Source organism: Anolis sagrei, chromosome 4, assembly GCF_037176765.1.
Source record: "Anolis sagrei isolate rAnoSag1 chromosome 4, rAnoSag1.mat, whole genome shotgun sequence".
Lineage (NCBI taxonomy): Eukaryota > Metazoa > Chordata > Lepidosauria > Squamata > Dactyloidae > Anolis > Anolis sagrei.
Genome location: NC_090024.1, coordinates 179,392,291 through 179,416,124, shown reverse-complemented (window position 1 = coordinate 179,416,124; position 23,834 = coordinate 179,392,291). Strand labels below are relative to the sequence as shown.

The 23,834-nt window shown below is 37.6% G+C and overlaps 1 protein-coding gene across 3 annotated transcripts; it reads right to left on the bottom strand.

The window, feature by feature from the left end:
• Nucleotides 1–382: 382 nt before the first annotated feature.
• GPBP1L1 (GC-rich promoter binding protein 1 like 1) lies at nucleotides 383–23,834 on the bottom strand. 3 transcript variants are annotated; one of them, XM_060773416.2, is made up of 12 exons: nucleotides 23,808–23,834; nucleotides 12,916–13,795; nucleotides 12,395–12,509; nucleotides 10,828–10,957; nucleotides 9,729–10,006; nucleotides 8,227–8,299; nucleotides 7,606–7,799; nucleotides 6,878–7,018; nucleotides 6,451–6,609; nucleotides 2,866–2,987; nucleotides 2,016–2,118; nucleotides 383–1,290 (listed from the first exon to the last, which is right to left on the bottom strand). In XM_060773416.2, exons 3-12 carry the CDS (start codon nucleotides 12,452–12,454, stop codon nucleotides 1,141–1,143), a joined length of 1,410 nt encoding a protein of 469 aa, XP_060629399.2. In that variant the 5' UTR covers nucleotides 12,455–12,509; nucleotides 12,916–13,795; nucleotides 23,808–23,834; the 3' UTR covers nucleotides 383–1,140. The 3 variants fall into 3 exon arrangements, with proteins under 3 accessions (XP_060629399.2, XP_060629398.2, XP_060629400.2); XM_060773415.2 differs by lacking the exon at nucleotides 23,808–23,834 and adding an exon at nucleotides 23,598–23,728; XM_060773417.2 differs by lacking the exons at nucleotides 383–1,290; nucleotides 23,808–23,834 and adding exons at nucleotides 6,063–6,103; nucleotides 23,598–23,730.

Here is a 23,834-nt window from a genome sequence, read left to right as displayed (position 1 = left end):
ATGCAGAACGCTGACTAGATTCTTTCATTCCTATGACATAAGTAAAAGCTATTAGATATAAATTCCTTATGGTGCCCTAAATAAAAGCTTAAGTATGAGTTCATGATCTTCCACTTATAATCAATATTATCTTCTCTGTCACTCGTTGGCTGCTCTTGTTCATTATTTTCTTCCCTATGTAAAATTTATCTGCATATAGAACTGGGTTTTTTAAAATTATGATAAAAATTTATTCCAGTACTACTTTCTACATTAAAAAGCATATACGGAATTACTAATGATGAGCCTTTAAGGAAGAACTACTCTGTGAACACCCAAAGCAAAATACTAACAAATTCAAAGTTACCTTATTAGAATATCTTCAAAAATGACAGACACATAATTGGCAAACTGATGCAAAATATTTATTCCAAGTTAGTTATCTTCTGATGCAGTAGTTTTTTCCCCTCATACAGACTCAATGTGATAGTCACTTTTTTAAATCTGTAAATAATGTTATCAAAATAATCTTAATCTTTGAAATCCCACAAAAATTTATATTTTACAATCCACCCTGAATATCAAGGTTGCAAGAAGAACACAAACGATTCCTATATCCAAATATTTTACAGCTGTACCCAAAAAAAGAAAAACCAAACACGCCTGGTTAAGTGATGAAGCTCCCCGAGCCGCCAAAAAAATAAAAAGTTCCATGTTATTAGCATTAATTTAACACAATTAGAACTTCCATAGCCATTTTGTCATTGACAATGATTGTTTTAGCACATTATTGCCGCACAGCATTTTGCCATGTGGACGGCAGTATAAGAAGCTTGTGGCTGCCCAACCCAGTCCCTTACATCCTGCTTCTGATGAGACTGAACTGAGGCCTTGTCCCAGAAGACCAGTGGTCCACCCATCTGCACGGACTGTTTTCTATGAAGCATAGAAGGGCAAAACCAAAAAGTAATAAGCCAATAGCTTTCTTCTTTGGGATATAATTCTTTCCCTTGTGCATGAAGTTTTCAACAATAAAAAAGAAACTGAACAGACTTGAGACAGAATAAACTCTGCTTCATTTGAACCCCAAACATTAATGTGCTAAACTACAAACTGAGTTTGCTGGGTTGGTTTTATACTGTGGGTTTTTGGTGCCCCTTTTCAGGCATCGTCGTCTGAAGTTTCACTGCTACTTGTCTCTGTATCTGATGCTTCAAAATCTGTCTTAAAAGTGCTTCTCCAGTGGGAGAACAGTTGACTGCTGCAACGGCCTTGAAGAAATCCATTCTTTCTAAAGCCATTTCTTCTGAGCTGGAGGAAGAACAAATAAGTTTGTATTTATTTCTCTTCTTTATACAGTTAAGAACAAGCACATCATACTTCAGTTACAGGTATACCTCAGTTAATAAAGCCTCTGACAAAGAAGCTTCTTTTGTCAAAGTTTCTTATGCAAGTCAACCATCCCTTTCTATCTAACTAGAAGGTGCTTTTGGTGGTGGGGGGGGGGGGGGGGGCACTGGCCTTGGAATGATAGTGAAGGAGGATGGAGAAACACATGCTTTTACTGCTGGATTATATCAGTCTGCTAGCAATAAATACTACAATCAAACTTGGTCTGGCATGTTGGCCCCCTAGCTCTTCACATTTTGCCACCAACATGGAAATCATAAGAAAAGTGGAGGCTGTTGAAAGAAAAAAAATAACCCCAGGATACATTTGAAAGAGGCTTTCAAGTAGCTTCTAAAAGAGTCAAAATGTTTTTGTTTACTTGGCTTACTTTACAAGGTTGTTTCATTTTGCATGTATATAATGTTTCATTTTGCATGTGCATATTTAACCAAGTTGTTTCATTTGGCATGTACATAAATAATATCCCTATTTCTTTCCATATCACCGTATTGCTACCTCTAGGACCAAAGTTCCTGTTAAAGAAATAAAGCTGAGGAACATATTGACTTCATTAGCTGATGTATACCTGCATATCATATGCAAAATTATATATGAAAGGTTGATAAATGTTAAGCCAGAAAACATACCTGCTCTGACTTTATTTGGAACTCTTTGAGCTCATCCTCTGTAAGCGGAAGGCAATTCTCATCATTTTCAGGATATTCCTGCCATCCCATTGCTTTCAGTAATCTAGAAGGTCAATGGCACAGAAGCAGGTAGAGAAAAAGGTATTGTATTAAACATGGCAGAAAAGCCTAGGGAAGACAAGCTCTCATCAAACGAACAAACTGGCCATGTATGAGTTCCTGTGTTCCAAACTATGAAAATACTTGACACTGACAGTATCTAAGATGAAGGAAGAGCAGGAAAGCTGCTCAGACTACTGTATATATTCATGTATAAGTCAACTTCATGTTTAAGTGAAGGACAGATTTTGGGGTCAAAATTATGTATTTTGATAACTAATGGATAAGTTGAGAGTCATCCCACAGAGAGAAAAGCTGCCACAAGGCATCAGTTGCCCTGATATTTACTACTGTTTCCACATCCAAGCATTTGAAAAGACTGTGGTGGTGCCATGGCAGAGAGGGAAAATTAAATTACCCATTTTTTTCTGAGTGATATTTAACCTAATACATAAATTTATAACTATCTGAGATAGCATGGAATCCTGTGAACTCATTTGAAACAATGTCCCCAATACTTGTGTGCAAAGAGTGGTAGATATCGATTTTTGCCAGTTTTCTTTGATTGCACTGACTTTTAATCAAACTGAAAAAACCTGGAATTCTAATGTTTACAACAATATAATGTGCTGGTAATGCCACCTCAAGAAGTTGCAAGTTGTGGGGCCACTGTTCCAGCTTATCCCAATATATTCTATACCGTGCTGCTGGAGTGAAATTTCCCTGGGTCAAGTGTCCCTGTCTCCCTCACCTGTGTTCTGCTTCTAATGAGTGAGAGAGGTTTTCCCCCTCTTCCAAAGGCAGAGAAAGACCATTCTGATGGCAATTCTCTTCCCAATTTTCCTTTGGTTCTGGTGTGCTGCCGCCTTCCATCTGGTGGAGGGAAAAAACAAATAGTTAAATAAAAGCCTACTGAGGTAGCATTGTTTCCTGAATATTCACAAATATAATTTCAGAGTACAGCTGGACAGTAGATGGGTGTTTATAAGACTAAAACAATCTACCATGATATCAGGCAAACGCTCTAGTAATACAACCAAAGCTGCAGTCTTATTAGTAAGTAAGCCTTAGTTAACACAAAAAGGACTCCTGAAATATACACCTAAGATTATTCTGTAAAGAGCCTTGCTTTCTCTTGGCAAAAGAACCAAAACAAATCTAGATATTCTCACAAGTGATTAATGCTATTAAATAGTGACATCTTTCTTTTCACCCAAATCTGTGGACATCCATCTTGGTAGTTAACAATCCAGAAAAATAACTGTTTAATATGTATAGTATCTGTAAATTCCTGCTCGTAGTCCACATCTATTAGAATTGTGCATGTGTTTCCTGTGCTAGATTGGATCAGTGCACACCTGATAAATGCCATCACCACTGCAATGCCCAAGGCCACTGTGCCTAGTTATGACCTACATATTACTAATAATAAAAGGAGTCTGTGTATTACTAATAATAAAAGGGGTCTTCCAAAATCAATAGTCTTGTTCTTTATTGTCTTCCTTATGTTTCATTTCTCAAAGATGAAACAAGAGTTCAGGTATAGCACTGACCTAAGGAAGAAAAATCCTTCCATAAACAACATATTTTTGTCTCATACTATGCATTTTGAAATTAAGTCTAGGTAATTTTTATTCAGTCAAAGAATGTATTAACAATCTATAGAAGTGGTTGCCTTTCTAAAAAGTTACTCTGTAGTCAGATCATGCATAAAGAAGATAGATACATAACCTCTTTCTCATGCAAAACCTGTTCATACCTTTGAAGCTTATTTTATCACCACTACTTACATCAAATATTACTGTTTGGAATTTATAAAGACAAAAATAAAATCTGGTATTAATGTACTAAATATACAAGGTAGCAGATTTGCCAGATATCAGTGTAACCCAACATTAAGTCTTGTTCTGGAATACTGTGTAAAGATTCATTTTGTAATATCTGCAGAAAAAAAAATCACTTCAGGTTTTAAAAAGGAACACTGGGACTCACTGTGATACATCCTTTTTCTGTATTGTTTGAAGAATATTCTTGAATGGGTTGATCCTCCCACTTGCTCCAATAAGCAAGAATATAAAAGTTAGCCTTGAATCACGCGCCCTAATGGAGGAGCAATCTATACCTGATTTAAAGTGCTAGTGTGAAAGAAACAAGAACAAGGATAAAAGAGCATCTCTCAAAAGCCCTAGAATCAAAGGACTAAAAATGATGGCATAGATATAGTAATGGAAGAAAAATTCTGTATTCATAAGGTAGTTAGATATATTATCTACCTATGAAACCATTGCTCCTCAACCTCACTAAACATTAAATAGTCCAGAGAGCAAAGCAGAGAATCCATCTACAACAGAAAAAGAATGTATCAGCACTGGGTCAAGTCCCAATGCTCCCTTTTTCCAAAGTGGAGGAACACATACTTGGATGGGATAGACAAGAAAAGCACCTCTCAAAAGCAGGCTCCTCATTGCTGACAACCTTTTAGGAATCACCTGCTGCAATACCTGCTATCCAAAGCAGAATTCTGCTAATGCAGAGGCATCTTAATTCAGAGTTTTGTTATAAGGGTGCCATTGATTTTCACATTTCAGTCTTACACATGACTACTACACAAAAGAATAGCAAATATAGTGGGACTAAGTAGATGTACCTAGCCCATCCCCAGTACAATTGACTATAACTCAGTGAGATGCAGATTTTCATCAACCTTGTTAGAATGAAAGTAAAAAAAAACAGAACCCAAAATATATTTGGTATGCCTGAGGTTTTGATGGCACACTTGACATCTAACTTATACCTTTGCTCCTCAATACATTTACAGTACCTGTTTGGGGATGGAAAATAGTAATACCGGTTCCTGCACACTGTGGAACACAGAAATGACTATGAAAACAAGTCAAACCCAGATGCACCACCACAGAATCTGGGCGAAGAAAATATACCCAGGAATAATAATACCCCTGACACCCTGCTACTAGGAAAAGCATTGAAATACTTTCCAAGATAGTTTGCTCAGTTCCTAGATGTGTGCAGCGTCTTTAAAAAAACAGCCACAACATCTCTATTTAAGTCCATATTGGGCCATATGAAGAGCAGATGCTTTCAAAAGGGCTTTCTATCTTAAAACTTTGAAGATGTGGTGGGGAATAACACAGCATCCAGATTGCTGAAGTAGACCATCAGAAAAGCTGACATTTGCAGTGCAGCCCAGAGGCTATTAGACACAACTTCAATGTCTAGTTGTAGTACATCTGTATTATGGGGCAAATATTACCCAAGGAGCCTACCAGAGTCTGTAATTGGAAGACTAAATGAAGCCAAGATGGAATGTATGGCCTTATATGTTCAGGCTCCCCAACTTCAACTTCACTGATCAAAAATCAGCCAGGAAATTACTTGAGGGAGGGGCTGACACAAGAAAGGAATGAGACTCTTCTCTTGCTAAATGCCATCAGATCCCACTAACAAGCATTAGTTCTAATGTCCTCTCTACTCAAACTTGATAAATTTCTCTCACAATCCAGATCACCATTAAAAATACAAATTCAAGGAGTAACAGTATATTCTTGCCTTCACAAATATGGCACGAGGCCTTGGCACACTGTGGGGAAAAACCCTGCTGGTCCCACAATCTTAGGTAGCTTGAAAAGCATTGCTATATAAGGCAATGTGAATCGAACTTTGTATTTTGCCAGGGCATGAGATGCAACTAAAATTTCAGCATGAACAATGAGATCTTATATATAGCCAAGTACAGTATATTTCTTACAGCAATATTCACAAATGCCTTAAAATCAATGAATTGTCAGCTAGCTGCAACTTTTCAACTCTCCTCCATATGAACAGATTACTGCCATTCTCATAGAAAAATCAGGTACCTTTGCTTAAAACTGCTGACTAAAGTGACATAAAGAACTAATAAAGGGCATTGAAAGCTTCTCCTCCTCTTACCTAGGTACCAGAGGAAAAGGGCTTCTTCTTGCTTCTGTTAGCTTGCTTGTCAAAGAAAGAGGCAAAAAAATCAACCTGAATCTTATATAATACGGTATAAACTACATTTACAGTTATCGAGTCTGATCAAATCGCTGTCAAGATGCAGGGACCAAAAGCAGAACAGAAACAGATAAATTAATCTTTTAACAATTATTGGTAGAAGTCTTAAATAACGTGGCAGGAGTTCAAGGAGGAGTTTGTGTGAAAGATTTACATATTCCTGCCTATCAGATCAAGTGGGAAGATTGTTCCATTCAAGGATATCCTCTTCTACTAAAGGAAAAAAATTCCCTGTTTATCATGGGTTTTAATGCTTTGGACATAAAAAGGGGGGTTACACTCTTACATCCTCCAGTTTGTTGTTCTCATGGCGTTCTGGCAATTCTCCATTCCTGTCATCCTTCAGAGCCTTCAGGAACTCACTCTTCTTATCTGTGGTGCGACGCATCAGCTTTGTCAAGCGAGAGGAGTTTATTTCAATTGGAGGGGTGGTGCTGGAAGGACTCTGGGAAGAGAATAATAATGTTACAGATATTTCAGAAAGTAGGTGTAATGTGACAGAGGCTGCCCCAACTTACTTTTCTAAAATAGCCTTCACTTGTGTTTGACCTTCTGGACACTTCTGATTTTGAACAAAGGGGAGAAGTATGACTACTTGGGGGAGAACAGAGCTGTGTTCCCTGAACCATCAGTGGCTGCCTATCTGTCCTTAATTATTTTCTCTGATCACTGAGTAAGTTCATAGTATTTTGACTTCAATCCTATATACTTACCTCTTTGGAAGAGGCAAGAATAGACCCACTGGCTAATACAGCTGGTTTGGTTATAGACACTGGACTGGTAAAAGCAGAATCACGACTGGAGGTGAGAGAGCCTGGTTTATGCTCACTTCTGTTAGTTTTCCATTGGCTTGGCTATAATGAGAAGGACCCAACAATGAGAAGGACCCAATGCAGCAAATATCTTTAAACAGCAACACCAAGGACTTAATTTAGTTAAAACGAGCTTGAAATCACACACCTGTGTCAAAATGAGCAATTAAAATGCTGCTTTTAGCATAGTAGTGTGGATCCATATCAGTATCACTGTTACAGTGAAATCCTCTAATTTAAAAATATTACATGCCAGATCATATGCAACTATGTCCTTGATTCTTTAAAGCTCAAGTTACCACCAAGGAAGATGTTTCTGCTCAAGTAAAATAAATGCTAACTCTTCTCAGTGAGAGTTTTCATATCCTTATCAAGCCTTCTCAAACAAAAATTGAGAAAATACATTTTTACTATAGGATGAGATCAAAGAGAGGAATGTGTACATATAAGATACAAAATGAAGGTATCTAGTTAAAATATAACTAATCTCTTATAGATTGTAACAATACAGTCTAATGTTAAAATAGATTTTAGTATGATGCAATCTATATTTCTTAGAATAACTGACAGCACTTTAACATTTCTTTCTACTTTTTTGTATTACAGCCATTCAGTGAAATCCCTGGTACCTTGGAAGGAGGTGCTGCAGGTTTAGGAACCAGGTTTTTATAGACACTTGGGACAATGGTGGTTGCTTTGTTGCCATTTGAAAGCTGAGGCCCTGGTGATGTAAATGCAGCCGAGAAAGCAGCAGCAGGATCTTCTTTTGAAACCTTTTTGATGACCAGCATCTTGGTAGGTTGCTTGGCACTAGGAGGGTTTTCTATTAAAACAAAGGAAAAGGGAACTCTGTTTATACACGTACACAAAAGAAGTACCGGTAGATTACATTTACAGTTTCATTGTCTTTAATTCTGCTAGGAAAAAAAATAGGTAAGATGTCTCTTTTGTTTAATGACTTTACAAAACCAGAACTGTGACAATAATAGTAATGTTGTCAAATTATATAAACATAGACAGAAGGATCTTGTTAGGAGTAAGTGAGGGGATATTACAACACTGTGTCAAGTACCTATGCAAGTTTATTCTGGCATTACAAAATATGTAAACCACAGAGGTGAAACACAAAACCAAAGCAAACTAGGAAAAGCACAGCCCTGCTATTTCTGCTTTGCACTTAAGTCAGTAGAAAGAGATTCTAGGTTATGTCTATCTTGCTTTAATACATCTGACAGTGTCTTAAAACCTACCCCAGACACCTGATGGAGTCCCAATGGGCTTATTGTGATGGTTCTGCTTTCCGGCTTCTGGATTCAATGATGGCTGTAAACACATTAAGAAAATAAGTATTTTAAAACTGCCATTAAACAAAGGGTCTTCAGTTGATCTGGTTAGGAAAGTGATGCATCTTAAAAAAGTTCAACATGTTCACCTCCAAATAAAAATGCAGATGAATGGTTTCTTTGTGCTTGTACTTCATAAAGCACTCCCAGACCACGATTGACATATGGCAACCTATGGTGATATGGGACCTAGAAGGTTATTATTATCCTGCTGTCTCCTGTGTTCTCCTAAAATCTGCTGCTAAATTCTTGAAAACCTTACAGATCTGATTTGCAGGTTGTACACAGCGCTGGAAAGAAGAGAGAAATGGGGGCAAATCTACTGGCAGAAAAGAAAGCTGGAGTTGTTCAGTTGCTTGCATAACTGTTGGTAAAACAAATACATGCAAACCACAACCGGTCCAACACAATTGTAATGAATTGTGTAGCAGTTTGCATAAACTAAACCAAAAGAAAACTGAATTTCTTCAGTAGTCCCTTTGTTCAAGCTGAATAACATCACCAGATGAAAGAAAACAAACTTTTAAATAACTGTTGTTTTTTTCCAATGTTGATTGCCTTTATCAGGACCTATATCAGCCACTGTAAGAACATATTTGGTCTCCAAAAAAGATCTAACTTTCAGGAGAACACAAATGCAGATATGCCATTGATGAAACTAAGGCTGATTTCACACAACTATGTGCAAGATTCCCTTGGAGTGCTACAGTCATAACATATTTTGCTGTGCACCTTGTGCCTGGGCCCTTGGTGAGCACTAGGGTTTGGTTCCAGGGCTCATATTAAAAGCAAAATTCACAAATGCTCAAGTGCCATCATATATAATGGCATAGTAAAATGGTATCTCTTATACAAAATGGTAAAATCAAGGTTTGCTTTTTTATTTAAAAATATAGCTGAATTTCAGAAAATAGTATGTAATCTAAAAAAAATTCAGAAGTATTTTATCAGCCAGTGATGTACGGCTTCAGATTTAATTCAGTTACACAACTGTCACAAAAATGTTGAACTACGCAGCTAAAAGGAAAACTGCAATGTGTGTATTTTTTAATAATGCATGTTGCAAACAATAATTTGTTTGTATCAATCTTAATAAGAAATACTGAGAAATAATCTTACCAATATCTTGAGCAGTGTTTCCCAACCTTTGGTCCTCCAAATATTTTGAACTTCAACTCCCAGAAATCCCAGCCAGCTTACCAGTTGTTAGGAATTGTGGGAACTGAAATCCAAAACACCAGGAGGACCAAAGGTTAGGAATTACTGGTCTTGAGAGCTGCTTTAATAATCAATATGGAAATGGAAAAAAACACTCAGTGCAACATGCAAGTGCAGAAGAAATCAGTTCTAACTTCCTGAAACTGACTCTGCTAGTGTTAAAAGTTTTGTTGAAAGTGTAGTATACTTACAAAGTCTTCCTCCTCAAACTGCAGTTTCTCCTTCTCCTCCTTCTCTTCCCTGGCCTCGGCAGGTGACTTTTCTTGAAAAACTGAACCCTTTCGGGAGTGGAAATTGCCATTCCAGTGACGATGGGATGCATTTCCTCCCCCCCGCTGATTCATACCATCATGGCCCCGTGAAGAACCATGCCAGCCAGGCTGGTTGCCAGCTAGCCCAACATGAGCTCCTTTAGAAACACCAGAATCCACAGAATCATGACGGTGTAAGGAAGGCTGATGCCAGCAATCTGCGTAAGAGGAAGATAGTGGCATAGTGGCATTAAAAAAGCTAGTCATTATCAGATGCCCTGTGGTACTACAGCAGAAGTCCTCCAAAAGTCTGTGTACAAGAACCCATGTCTGATATTAGGCTTGTAGGCTCTTATGTTAAGAGAAAGTAATTCATTCTGCCAATATAAGTGCCCATCAGTGTGAGCGTTGAACTACGACTCTGGGAGGTCACAATTCGAATCCCAAGTCATGGAAACTCACTGGCTGATTGCGGGCAAGTCACACATTTGCAGCCTCAGAAGAAGGCAAAGACAAATCCCCTTTGAACAAATCATGGGGGAAAACTTGATGATAGGGTCGGCAAAATTAAGAAATGATTTGAAGGTACACAGCAACATATAAGCAGTGAAACTTCAGGGGTTTTTTTATTACCAAAGGGTGAAATCATACAGTTTGCAGGCCACACTCATTGAGACCCCCCCCCCCCCATTTTTTAACACTTCTTTTTTGGCTAAAAGAACACATGTATTTGGAGAGGGGGCTTCTGCAGTGAAACATTTGGTGGTGTGCCCTCTGGACACCAGAGAATGCTCATGTTTCCTCTAGAAGCCTGTTTAAGTATGAAGCAAATCTGGGTCCCAGGATATCAAAGGAAGCAAGAAAGTGCTATAAAGTACGGATTTTAAAGCTTTCTCCCAAGCTTTAAAGCCTGGAGCAAGTTTGAATTAGTTGGAAACCTTATTTTGTGGTTACTAATGTTAGCAGGACCTGACAGAAAAGGAAGATTGATAACCTAGTAACAGAATACAGTAGTCCTTCCATGAGCCCTGCTATATACCTCCTGCAGTTCTGAGGGGCCCATTATTAAAAAAGCCATCTGAAGAGTTGTGGCGTCTCCGGCTTACTCCAAAGCGGCCCTCTCCCCGAGGAAGATGCTCTCCGTGCTTCTCAAAAGGAGCTCCAGGGGCCTAAAAAGGGGGATTCAAAACATTAAAGGTTTCCAATCTGACATTATCAATAAACACATTATTTATCTGTATTAACAGAATGTATATGCTTTGTTGAAAAGTAAACAGGCTACATATGGTATGACTATCCACAAATGCATGTTTATGTGCCAGTCCAGCAGCACAATTCTGGAGTCTTAGAAATATTTTTTTTCAGAACTTGGCACCTTTTAAAATTCTGGATGTTTCAAAATGATGGGCTCATTTTGTGAGCAGTATATTTCACGATGGCAACATGTTAGAATTACACAAAAAGTTACCAATGGTTTAATTAGTTTTATTAACCATTCTCTTGACACAATTGGAAAAGTTTCAGCTGTATGCTAACTTATTTTAGTTAGCCTAACAAACTCCATTTGGACAATAGCTGACATTGCCATCTTGCGAACACCTGAGGCCAGGGCTGTTTGTGTGCTCAGAAAGGCATTATCAGTAAACATTTGATTCATGCCTCACCCTTTCAAGTTTCATTCATGGGCAGTTTTTGGTTGCAGAAATATAGCGATATTAAATCAGGTCAATCTTTTTGAAACACCCTATATTAAGAAAAAAAATCTCCTAATACAGTAAAATCAGTCTCAAGTACTCTGGGATACAGACTAAATACTAATTTTCAAATTTAATTCTGAAAGTGCTTACAAACCTTTAGCTGCAATCAATACAATACAATCTGCATATAATGTACATTTAGAATTATGTTTATCTGTCTAAACCAGAAATCATTTTAACAGAAATGAATTCTCTGTAATAATAATTTCAATAAAAATCAACTAAAAGACAAAAAATACAATCATGTCTCCTCTCTCCAAAGGGGATTTGATATGATCTCAATCCGATGATAAAAACTGCAATGTTTTAAATAAGAAGTGGAGTTTTACTTTGTCTTTTCTTTACAAAGGAATGTAAATAATGCTGATTCATGATATTCACATTCATTGACTAAATTTATTATTCTTGTAATACTATTTAAAGTCACGACCACTTGACTTTAAATGGTATTTGATTTATTTGATTTGATGAAAAGTTTTAGTGCAAAGAGTTATGAAAATGTTGTAGTCTTCACTGAAGCAGATGGAGTTAATAAAGGGTATTTATCCTTTTTATAGGTCACAGACAACCTTTTTTACTTGCTGTGATTTTTACCCATAAACTCACAGACCTAGCATCTTAAGCTTTATTTTAGATTAGCACAGAGTGGCAAATGAACTAGCAACTCTGATAGCTATGCCCTACCATGTAACGGTGTATGTGATTTTATAGCAGACTATCCAAATTTTGTGTAAAGAGCAACAAAGAGCTGTACAAAAACAAACATTCAATAGTGCAATAGTTCATAATCTAAGGGATGTTGCTTGCATAAATCAAATTGAAGAAACTGGTCCAAAATGCAACAATTACCTTGGCGGACTGTGGCGTCGAGAAGTTAAGCCAGGCAGGAACAAAGTCATGTTGCGCCATTTAGGTCCAGTGTCTTTCTTTAATAAAATGAGGCATCAAACCTCATGGCCAGGATCTAAGACAAAAAGAACACAATATATCCAATGTTAGCTACTCCCAAACATGGAAACATACTGTGCCTCCTCCCACCCACTTAGAAAGAAGCTTAGCATTTTCCTAAGTGATACAACTCATTTCTAGCTGCACCAGTACCTATAGTTACTGTCAGAGCTTTTTTAAAAAATCAAAGGAGAATGTTATATGTGCCTTTTACTGAAGACTATTAGCATTTCATTTACCAGATCTTCTTCTTTCATACCCAACAACCACATACAGAGTACAGCAGATTGTTTACAACAATTAATATCAACAAACTGTATGATGTTCCATTTCAATTTCTATTACTAGCCTTTCATACTGTATAATGGGAAAGTGTATGTACTTAACATAGAGCTGCAAAATAAAATTCCACGCTGACTTACCTACTTTGGCCTCAGCAGTCCACTCTTGCTTTTAGCTGTCCTCTTGACTCTCCAGGTTTCTTTCTTCTCCAGGGTGCACCTCTGCCAGCTCTGTGGCAATGGTGAGTCCCCCAAAAAGCACAAAAAGCCGCACTTTGTGCTGACTGCACCCCTCAACCTCTCTAACTGCTCATTTTAACTGCGCTCTGCACTCATAGGAGAAAAAAAGTCCTAAAAGGGAGTGTGCATTTTTGAAAAACCACAACCACATTCACCTCATTAAACTTTTTTCTGTTGTCACAATGCTATATAATCTAACCATTACATTACAGAAGTATTTATTAGATCTGCACAACATTCAGAAAAATACCATTATTAATGGTGAATCCCTCAAATTAACTTTTTTCATCTTCTGCAAGAAATCTGCAGAATAACCAACTGGGTCAGGACACAGGAAGAAGGAAGTTGAAAGGTTCCTGAGAAGTCTGGCAAATTCTGGAATACTAGGTTAAGATTCTGTTCCTAAATGTCCTAAAATGCAACACTCATATTCAAAATTTTATAATTGCTAAAAAAAAAGATTAGCGTTTTTTAAAAACAGTACCTTGATGGGCTTTTCATATCCTTCAATAAGTTTCCATGCTGAGAAACTACAAACAACTTGAAGATATGTCACAACATTTTATGTCTTTCTATAATTTCCATTTATGCATTTAATTAAAGCTAAAAATAAAGGGTCAGCTTTTAAAGCAATCTCTCCCTAAGCAATTCTATTTGAATTATTGCTCTAATCAGAGGGGAACGGCAAAAAGGAGGAAAAGCTGGTTGTATTAAAATGAAGAGTTCATATTTGAGAAACTGTCTTCTTCCATCAGAAACAGCAGAATTCACAAAGGATTATCTGAAGGGGAAAAAATACCAATCAGCAAATAGAGAAATGCAATACAAAATCATACAATTTAACATTTCTATGTCATCTTTTATTTCAATGTAATTATCTAGAAATCTAGATTTTAATGCACCTATGTATCTTTATTTCACCATTCTTCATAGCACAATTTATCCACTTTCACGGGACTAATTTTGTTTTATTTTCATAGCAACCTGTGAAGTAAGTTAGGCAAAAACATAGTGACTTTATGAATTAGCCTTATAACAAAGTAAGAATCTGAACCAATGTGGTAAAATGTTTTGAGCACTAGAATATGATTCTTGGTGACCAAGGCTGACATCTCTGCTCAGCCATGAAAACCCACTGGGTGACCCAGAGTAAGCCACATTCTCCCAAGCTCTCCTCTGAACACATCTTGCCAAGGAAAACTTGTGATCAATTCACCTTAGAATCATCGTAAGTTGGAAAAAAATTGGAGACATTCAACAAGAATTTCAATTCAAATCACCACAGCTGAGATTCCACAAAACATTTTTAGGACACACTGGTCCTTCCCATGATGACGTTTGGATTTACGAATACCATGTTCTTAGCTAAAAGGAAACCAGTCTATCACACACTTGCTCTTACAAGACATTAAAATAGATGGCTGTCATATGAAGCACATTTCTAAATTCTGACTATCATCTCTTACAAAGTTACACACAAAGTGAATCTTGCTGGTTCCTTCATTTTCTTCTCTCTGCCACAGTTTTTTTCATTTTATAAAAATGAACTTAGCATACCTGCTTCCAGATAAAGCAATATTGTGATTTCAAAACTATTTTTGTGAGGATCCCCTTCAAGGGAAATATGGATATGGCAAGAATTTCCTTTTTATCTCTGTGCTATGGACAAATGTTTTGAATTTTAGGGTTGATGATCTTTCTCCTGCTTTATCTGATGGATTTCTGTTGTTCTACAGCTGTTTTGTCTTACAGCTTGTAACTATATAAAATATCAATTTTATAAAAAAAACACAATGATTACAAAACTACTATTCCAGCTATCAAACTGGAGAAACTTGATTTTGTCACTTCTACTCTTAATGAAAGCAACAACACATTCATAGTCTACCTTGGTCAACACAGCAAAATGAAAGACACATGATTAAAATAATCTGTACAACAGATATTTTTGTTATTTACCACTATCAAGTCACCTCATAGCAATATTATAAATGAAAGACCTGGCAATGTCAGCTCATTGACTTTCTTGACTCAATCAATTCACGTGTAAGTGCTAGAGAAAGCACTTCCTAGAACTCTTGTTTGCAGAGAGCAAAATAGGATTCGTTGTTAACATGAACATATCTAAAAATATTGTATCTATTTGATAATTGAAAACAAATATGTATTTTTAATTTATGTTTTTATAAAATTACAAACCATCCTGAAAAGGCATGGCACTTTGAAACACTGGTTAAACATGTATTAAATTAGATGAGGAACATGCAGAATATAAGTACTATCATTTTTTGCGGTTATCCCCTTGGGTCATGCTCCTGAGTCTGCTGCAGTTGTAAAAGTAGGCACTTTTTCTTTAAAATAAAGCCTGCACTTGTTCCTAGAGATGTGATTCCAGGAATAAAATTCTATTTGTAAATGAAGTACATGGAAACCACCTTTTATTTAAAGGAGAGTCCGTGTTCCCTTTTTCTAATCTCTGTGGCAAATTTAGTGGCATTAGCAGGGATTGTACTCTCTGTGACAGCTGTAGGGGCTATGTAGTACTTCTACATAGGCCCTAAAAATGCCTATGCCTGTATTATACCAATAAAACAAGTCACCACCATTTACCATTCACAGAAATAAGGTAAGTCTGTGTTCTGTGGCTCTTGGGTTTGTATTTAAGCATATTCGTAGACTCTACACAAGACTCCACTTGGTAGACGCAAGATCACTCATTTCAGGGGTTGTGGGTGTTCCCAAGCATAACATTTTAATTTTCTGTTTAATCAATTTGAGTTATTTACAGTAATATGTATTGTATAATGGACAGGACAGCATCTGGTTACAACAAAATCATGCTCCTTCTGCCAACATCTGGTGAGAATACCATAGATTGCACTTGATTTATTTACATTAACCATAGAGAAAACCATATGAGTTATTAAGAATTGAGCCAGAATCTTTTTCCAAGCAGCCCCACTTTTTCACCTGCCTGTTGGCTATAGAAGCCAAGGTAGGTAATTTAATCCCAATATGAGAAATGGCTACTATGGAATAAGTCTGGCTGGTGATACCATTGGCAACCACATAACCAGTTGTAACAAGGCCAAATGTACCACACCTAATAGTGCACAACATCATTTAGCCACCCTCAACTTATTACTACAGTTTGCAATTATGCAGCAGCATTAGATACAATTAACCTACACTATAATCTATATGTAAATATTTTGGTCATATGAGTGGATGAGGAGAATGGAGGTTTGGAAAACTAATTTAATTTCCCACAAGGATAGACTGGTAACCTGATGCTGTGAAGTATACAAGTTTGTTGGAGGCCCTATGTAAACTGAATATGTAGTCTAGAGCATTCATTTTAATTATAATTTTTTTTATCTTACATTGATTTTTCCTAGGTGATTAACAAGTTCAAATTAAAATCCAATACAGTAAAATATTAAAAATAGAACCGACTAATTAAAAGTATCCATTTCAAATAAAATGGTGGCCAAAGAAAAAACAACCTCTCATATATTTTTAAAAGGCAAAATTTTAAACTACTTGTTTAATTTAGTGTATATAGACTTATAGTACATATATGTAACCAACACAAAAAACTGTAATATCATCTAAGCATCTGGCTCCTAAAAGCATCCTACAGACACACAACACATTCTTTAAATTTAGTTTCTCAAGGGAGCTCCATATAGTGTTTATAAAGCCCAAATTAACAATTTCACCTTGGGCTGGAAACAAAGTGGTAGACAATACAATTGACAATTAATAGCTATAGCTTGATCCCTGAACATAATTTTCACAAGCAATCTAGTTACCACCTTATGGATACTTATCCATAAGCAAAGTAAAAGCTGATCAGATTTACTATCAAGATATTAATTTTTCAATAAAATATATGTTCCAATTTAGCAAAAAATATATGTACCATAAGCACTTGTTTAAATACACTGTTCCTTTTTTAAAAAAAATACACTAATTAAATATCTAAAGTAAATACCGCCTGCCCATATTTCTTCAGTATATTTCAAAAACTCATATCTCACTAATTAATTCTGCACATTTTTTTTGTATTCGTGCTGCATCAGAATGTGAGTTAGTACTTTACTTATATATAAACACAGCTGTAAAATACTAATATCTCTGCACATTCAATAGAGCAAACCAATGCAAGGGTTAAATCGCCTATAACATCTATTACAAACTTAAAATACTAAATGGTAAAACATCATTGTAAGTTATATCTTTGGACATTTAACGTGGGACTCATACAACTGCACATTTATCTCTTTTTTTAATCAAGAAGACTTCAGATACCTTCATATGACCTAACCAAGAAAATCTACTATAGCTCATCACTAGCAAATACTTCCAAAGTAGAATGGAGCATGCTTTTGATATACACTAGGGTTTTGTTCCAAAACTTCCCATGGATACTAAAATTTGTGGATGTTCAAATCCCACTATGTACAATTATACAGGAAAATGATGTCCCTTATATACAATGGCAATCAACTTAATTGAGTGCCAGACAGCCTGAGGATCTGTGAAATGGGAGGCTACAACAGTGTATGACTACACATCAGTGTAGTGCTTGCTGAGCAGCAAAATCAGAGTTTAATTTTTAAATTTACTTCCGTGCTGTGGATGGTTGAATTTGTGGATTTAAAATCCATGGGTACAGAGCTGAATGTATATAAGATTATTTTCACTCTCAGTCATATATAGGTATATCCCAGAGCAATTCCTGTACAATTGGGGGAGGGCGGAGAGCTTTCTCTTCCACACACAAAAATTTATCTCTTAATTTTTATAAGCTGCCTTTAGAGGGGTACTCCAGTGTTATATTACAAAGCACTGGGAGGCAAGGCTGTGTCATGCTAGGGAGAACCATCCACCTGCTGCTGCTGCTGTTGCTGCCATCATGTTCTCCCACCCATGCCATGAGATTTTCGGGCATACTGTAATATAAATACTTCAACAAAATGAACAAAATAGCTGTAGTGCAGACAATCAGCTATTGTAGCATGGTGTCCCCACCTGGCTATTTCATGTCAACCTCCTGCTGCCTTGCTTGCTCACTACTCCACTCAATCAGTTTTCCTCATGAAAGGGTGCCTTTTCTTGCTCCCTCTCCCCCCTCTGGCATTTCACTTCAGACTATCTACACTGGCAATGTGGTTATGTTTGCCCTTGATATACCGCTCTATGCAGCCTCAAGAGCATTTGTCTTGTTTGGATTTTTAGTATGCTACTGCCTACTGTTTAATAAATGGGATTGTCCTTTCATTAGCAGCGCTCAGGGAGCACACAACTCCTCTGTTGTGCCAGCTCCACTGGCTGTCAGTTTGCTACTGGGCACAATTCAAAGCGCTGGCTTTAGCCTATAAAGTCCTAAATGGCTCCGGCTTAGCCAAACATATCTCTCCTTATGAACCAGATAGGAATTTAAGATCTTCTAGGGAGGCCCTGCTCTCGATCCCACCTTTGTCGCAGGTGCGCCTGGCGGGGACGAGACAGGGACTTCTCAGTGGTGGCTCCTTGGCTATGAAACTCCCTCCCTAGGGATATTAGATTGGCCTCCTTCCTACTGACATTCCGAAAAAAAAGTAAAAACCTGGCTTTTTGAACAAGCCTTTGGAAACACAGCATAATGGATGAATATGGAACCCAGGAAATAATGAACATGGAACGGCTTGACAACGTTTTTGGAAAATGAGCTAATAGGAAGTCACTGGTGATTATATGTTTTTCATTATTTTACATGGTTTTTATAATGTGCATTAAATGTTTTTAATTCTTTTTATGATCACCGTGGCATCGAATTGTGCCAGTTGTAATCCGCCTTAAGTCGCCTCTGGGCTGAGAAAGGCAGCATAGACATGCAGTAAATAAATAAATAAATGCTTTGGATTGATGGTATTTACTAGAAGCAAGACCCTTGATTTTGTGTTTGAGCATGAACACGCATTTAATAGGGAAAAACTCATCCAATCATGGGATCATAGATGTGAAAATATGGAAAGGAATTCAGTGCCAACACAGATTCATAACTAAAGTTAGATTTAGCAGATGTGCAGAAAACTTCTGTTTAACAGACCCCGAAAAAAGGAAAACCTGCCAACCTTTGTGTCTTCTGAATGCATTTGACAGCCTTGAAAGAACTTAACAATCTGGGCAATAATGGCAGGAAGTGTTCAAGATAGATGTGAAGACCAGCAAAACAGAAGAGTGGCAACTGTGGGAATTACTGGACTGAATGATTTTCATTGCACACACAAAGCCAAGTATAGACTCCCAATACATTTCCTTAACTATTGAGCAGTTTCTTTTTCTTCCTGACTTCTAGGCTTTCCTGTGCTGAAAGTGGTCTGAAGTCAGCAGAAAACTAGCCTGGTGTTGATTCAGTTGGCTTTCGGCCTACATGCTTAGTTAGGTTTACATTTAGTCTATGCTGTAAGCTGCTTTGGGTCCCAGGCTGGAAGAAAAGTAGAATATAAGAATACATGGTGTTTCAAAAAGATGGGCCCAATTTTAAATGAAACTCTTACCACTTGAATGAGTGGGGCATAGAGTTTCAAATAATTACCACTAGATGCCTCTTCCAGCATGCAAACAGCCCTAGCAACATAAGGCATTTTGTGTTCTACAAGACTGATTCTGTAATTGCGGAAAAATTCAGGAAAAAATTATAAGAAAGTTCAAAAAATATAAGTTTAGCACAATTTACAGTTCAAAATTCATTGTTTATGACTTAGTCTGGCAAAAACATAGTTGTGTTGAAATATTAACAGTATACTTTATGAAGAATGTAATTACAAATTCAAAGTAACTTTTTAAAAAATCACATATTAATGGATTTTGAAAGTCATGAATTGTAAAAAAAAAACATCTGAACTATAAGGAATATATCTGTCTGAAGAGTTAAATAGAGAAATTTAGTTGTCTCCATTAGTTCTCCATAGTATCAAGGAGATATAAAGAGAACTGTAATCAGACATTTTAACTGTAATCAGACTGTAATCAGACATTTTACAGATACTGTAAATAAGTCTTACATAAAAGTGTTTTTCTTACATACTTCTTAGAATTTTTTATGGCGAAATAAACATGTGAATATTGTACCCTGAACATTTTATTATTTTAAAACAACATATTTGATAATTCAATATTTTCCTATTTAGTTGTTAAAAACAGTTTTGTGGAAAACTAGTTATGTTCAAATTATCCAGTTTTTCTGGGTTTACAAAACTTTTAAATCTGACACCATGGAAAATTATTTCAAGCACTGCTAATGCTTAATTATTTGAATTTACAGAAATAAATATTTCAAACTCTTTGCAGCACAATCTTTACTTTATATTTAGGTGATAATAAAATTTTCCCACTTTTATCTGTGAAAGAAACCTTGCTACAATGGCAAACTTTAATGTAAAATTAATTTAAAATGAAAACAAGGGGGAAATGTACAATTCCCAGTTCACGATGAGGCTCATTATGCTTAATGAGTTGTAGTCCTAGGACAAAGTGTGTCTAAGATTGCAACCCAAAAGTCTAATCTTATGCATGGCAATTCCTTAGCCCAGAGTTTCTCAAACCTTGCTCCCCCAGATTTTTTGGACTTCAGCTCCCACAATTCCTAACAGCTGGTAAACTGACCGGGATTTCTGGGAGCTGAAGTCCAAAACTCCTGGAGTACAGTTTGAGAACACTGCCTTATACATTTCAATAAGACCACCTATCTACTAGTTAGAATTCCATCCTAAAGTAGAAAACTATTGTGCAAATAAAAACCATATTTAAGAAAACAAAGTCAACATTTCAGAGAACAATTTAACAATATGCTATTTTTTTCTTTTTTGACTTTTCTGCAGCTGCAAAGTCTTAGTATTCAACATTTGGAACATAGGTAATTACCTTATGCAGAGTTTGTCTGCCCATTTATTCAAATTTTGTTGACACTGACTATGTGCTGCTCTTTGGATTTTTGAAAATCCCTTTCCAACCAGGCACGAGGATCCCAAGAACTGAACCTATACTCATAAAATACCTTTTATAACATTGTGGTCATAACCTCCTCCTAAGTGACTGCCTCTCAAAGTCCCAAGAATAACACTAGTAATTTGATTACTCTTTTTAACAGGAATTTTAGTACACTTTATTTAATATGTTTGATTGTAAGGTAATTTCTGTTTATGAACATGGTGAAAATGATAAACAAACTTTTACTAAGTTATATTGGTTGAGATACAGTTTTACTAAGCCACTCTGTTTCTACAACTATAGCTGTAAAGAATTAGGAACAGTTTTTGCATGCCCGTATAAAAACTGAAATAATTTCAATCAAAAATACAAATATCCCCTTGTTTCCTATGAATGATTACCAATTTAAAACTGTTCCATTTCCTTCATATTATCCTCAACATGATGAGTACTTAGATCTTACTGTGATCCAAGTAATGTTAGCAGAAAGTAAACAAAAGCACTATTAAAACAGGAAGAGCATTTCTACCATTTGCCCTGCAGCTGTATATAACACTTAAGAGTTTGACTCAAATATCAGCCACAGGAGAAAACAGAAAGAGGACATTCTATCCCAAGTATGAAACGCCTAGCTGTCCTGCCAGAAATTAAATTTTATTAAGGAACCCCCACTCCCTAAGTGACAAGCAAGTGTAGTTAAGCAGCCTTCTTAAGCAAAGACTTTGGTCTTACACAACTTAGGAAGTTACCCTCCTAAATATTCAAGACAGCCTATTTGTGCTTCCCTACACACCCACATGTCAATCCTTCCTTCTCAGCCTGCTCAGCAAGAGTTATGTTGGATTATTTTACAGGGCGGTCTGCATTCAGGAAAGCACAGGATAATTACCTTTCTGAAACAGCTTGAAAAAGAAAGTGAAAACTACTCCCAAGAAAATGGGCCTGGGTTAAATCTTTCACTTAAAAGTTTGCAACTATGTGTGTTTGTACACTGTAGCATGAATGCAGCTTGGCACATTAACTGCCATAGCTGAAGGCGATGGACAGCTGGGATTTGTAGCTTCATGAGGCACCAGCAAGCTTTGGCAGGGGAAAACTAAAGACCTTGCAAAACTACAACTCCCTGGATTCCAAAGCCCTGAGACAAGACAGTTCAAGTGGCATCAAAATACATGAATTCTAGTGTCAATGCACCCAAAGTTAACTGGCAGGGAAAATCTACACCCAGTGGTTCCCAACCTTTTTTTTTTGACCAGGGACCACTCTCCAACGTTAGTACCAAAAGGGTCACGAATCAGTGTTTGATCAACTTTAGATTCTGTTTGGTTATTTGGGGTGCTGATTCAGAAAATTGCATTGGATAGACCACATCAGCTCTTGTTTCTGATATAGAACATATGCCATCCAGTAATCGCCATCTGCTCACGCACAGAAAACCATATTTAATAAGTCTCAGCACTGTAAGGGGGTTTCGTGAGATCAGTTGCTCTTGTTGCAACGGTGAGGCCGCATACCATATTTTAGTTCTTGCAGACCATTGGTGGTCCAGACTACAGGTTAGGAACAACTGATATATGCATACGTTTGTGTATGTATACCTCTCAGAAATGTTACCAATGTTTTCTTAAATGCTCTTTTCAACAGCACAGTAGTTTTCCAACTTTAGCAACTACTTTCCAACAAGGTAGAGAATTGGTCTGACATTACTGGGGTTCTTCATTGTATATATGTGTGTAAGTGTTGTATATATGACTAAATAAATCATGTAGACACAATCTTGATTGAATCATAATTATGTTCACAATGCCTTCATTGTAAGCAACACTTTTCAGTAACTGAGAGTTGGTTGCAGGAGAGAGCTATTAAAATATGGGATTAAACAACTTGACAAGGATGGCAGAGACTTCTTTTCCTTTTTCAGCATTTTAAAGTGTCTCTTCCACGTTAGGTGAAAGTACTCCCTTCTTTTCTAATTAAAGTGGGCTCAATCTGCATTCATTCTACAGTGTAGCTGTGGCCTTCGATCTGCCACGCCTTTTGTTTAGTTGGGAGGTCCTAACCACAAGAGAGTCCAAAATAACACAGCAAGGACTCCCCTCCTCCTCCTCGCCGCCACAGCGCTCTCTAATCTTCCCCTCCAGACCCGCTTGCCACCACTTCCGAACTCAAAGTTGTGGTTGCGTCCTTTCCTCCTCCGCCCAGCACTTCCACCCAGAAACCCCGCCTCCCCCTGCAAAACACCCTCCGAACCAGGCGCCCGCTTGCTGTAGTTGCTCGAGGCCTACCAGGATTGCTCCTTCCCTTCCCCAAAACCCAACGCTGCTCCCAGCAGGCCCTTTCCCAGCCAAGCCCCCGTCCCAAGTGCGCCTCTCCTCCTCAACAACAACCGAGGCTGCTAGGCTAGAGGGTGGCCCCGCAGGCCTCCAACCGCCTCTTTCTTTCCTCCTTCCTCGCCCTCTCCTTATTGACATTCCCGCCCCCTTCTGACTGACTCCGCTGGGCTTCCCCTCACTCACTCCCTCACTCGCTCCCTGCCTGCCTCAGTTCCCCCAGAGAAGAATGGCTTGCCCCTCCTTTCACTTGAGACACAAGGCCGCGCTCACCGGACCAGGCCCCTCTCGCTCGCTCTCTCTCTCTCTCTCTGGCTCGAGAGTTCCTCAGACCGAATCATAACAAAGCTCTGCCCAAAATGGCTGCCCGGCCCTGCCCGGCCGGGGGCCGGAGAGGGCGGGGCCACTCACGCGAGCAGGGAGGGGGCGGGGCCAGGGAGAGGGAAGGAGGAAGAGGTGAGGAGGGAGGAAACACACACCCACCTGGCCGTCCCCAGCAGCGCGTGCCGA

Bases quoted from the DNA above. Each gene is read 5' to 3' on its own strand.
- GPBP1L1 (XM_060773416.2), bottom strand. From the start codon at position 12,454: ATGGCGCAACATGACTTTGTTCCTGCCTGGCTTAACTTCTCGACGCCA. The intron at 8,300-9,728 runs GTAAGTATACTA...ATGTGTTTACAG, and splicing joins AGTTTGAGGAGGAAGACTTT to CCATCATTGAATCCAGAAGC. The intron at 2,119-2,865 runs GTGAGGGAGACA...TTGACCTTCTAG, and splicing joins TCATTAGAAGCAGAACACAG to ATTACTGAAAGCAATGGGAT.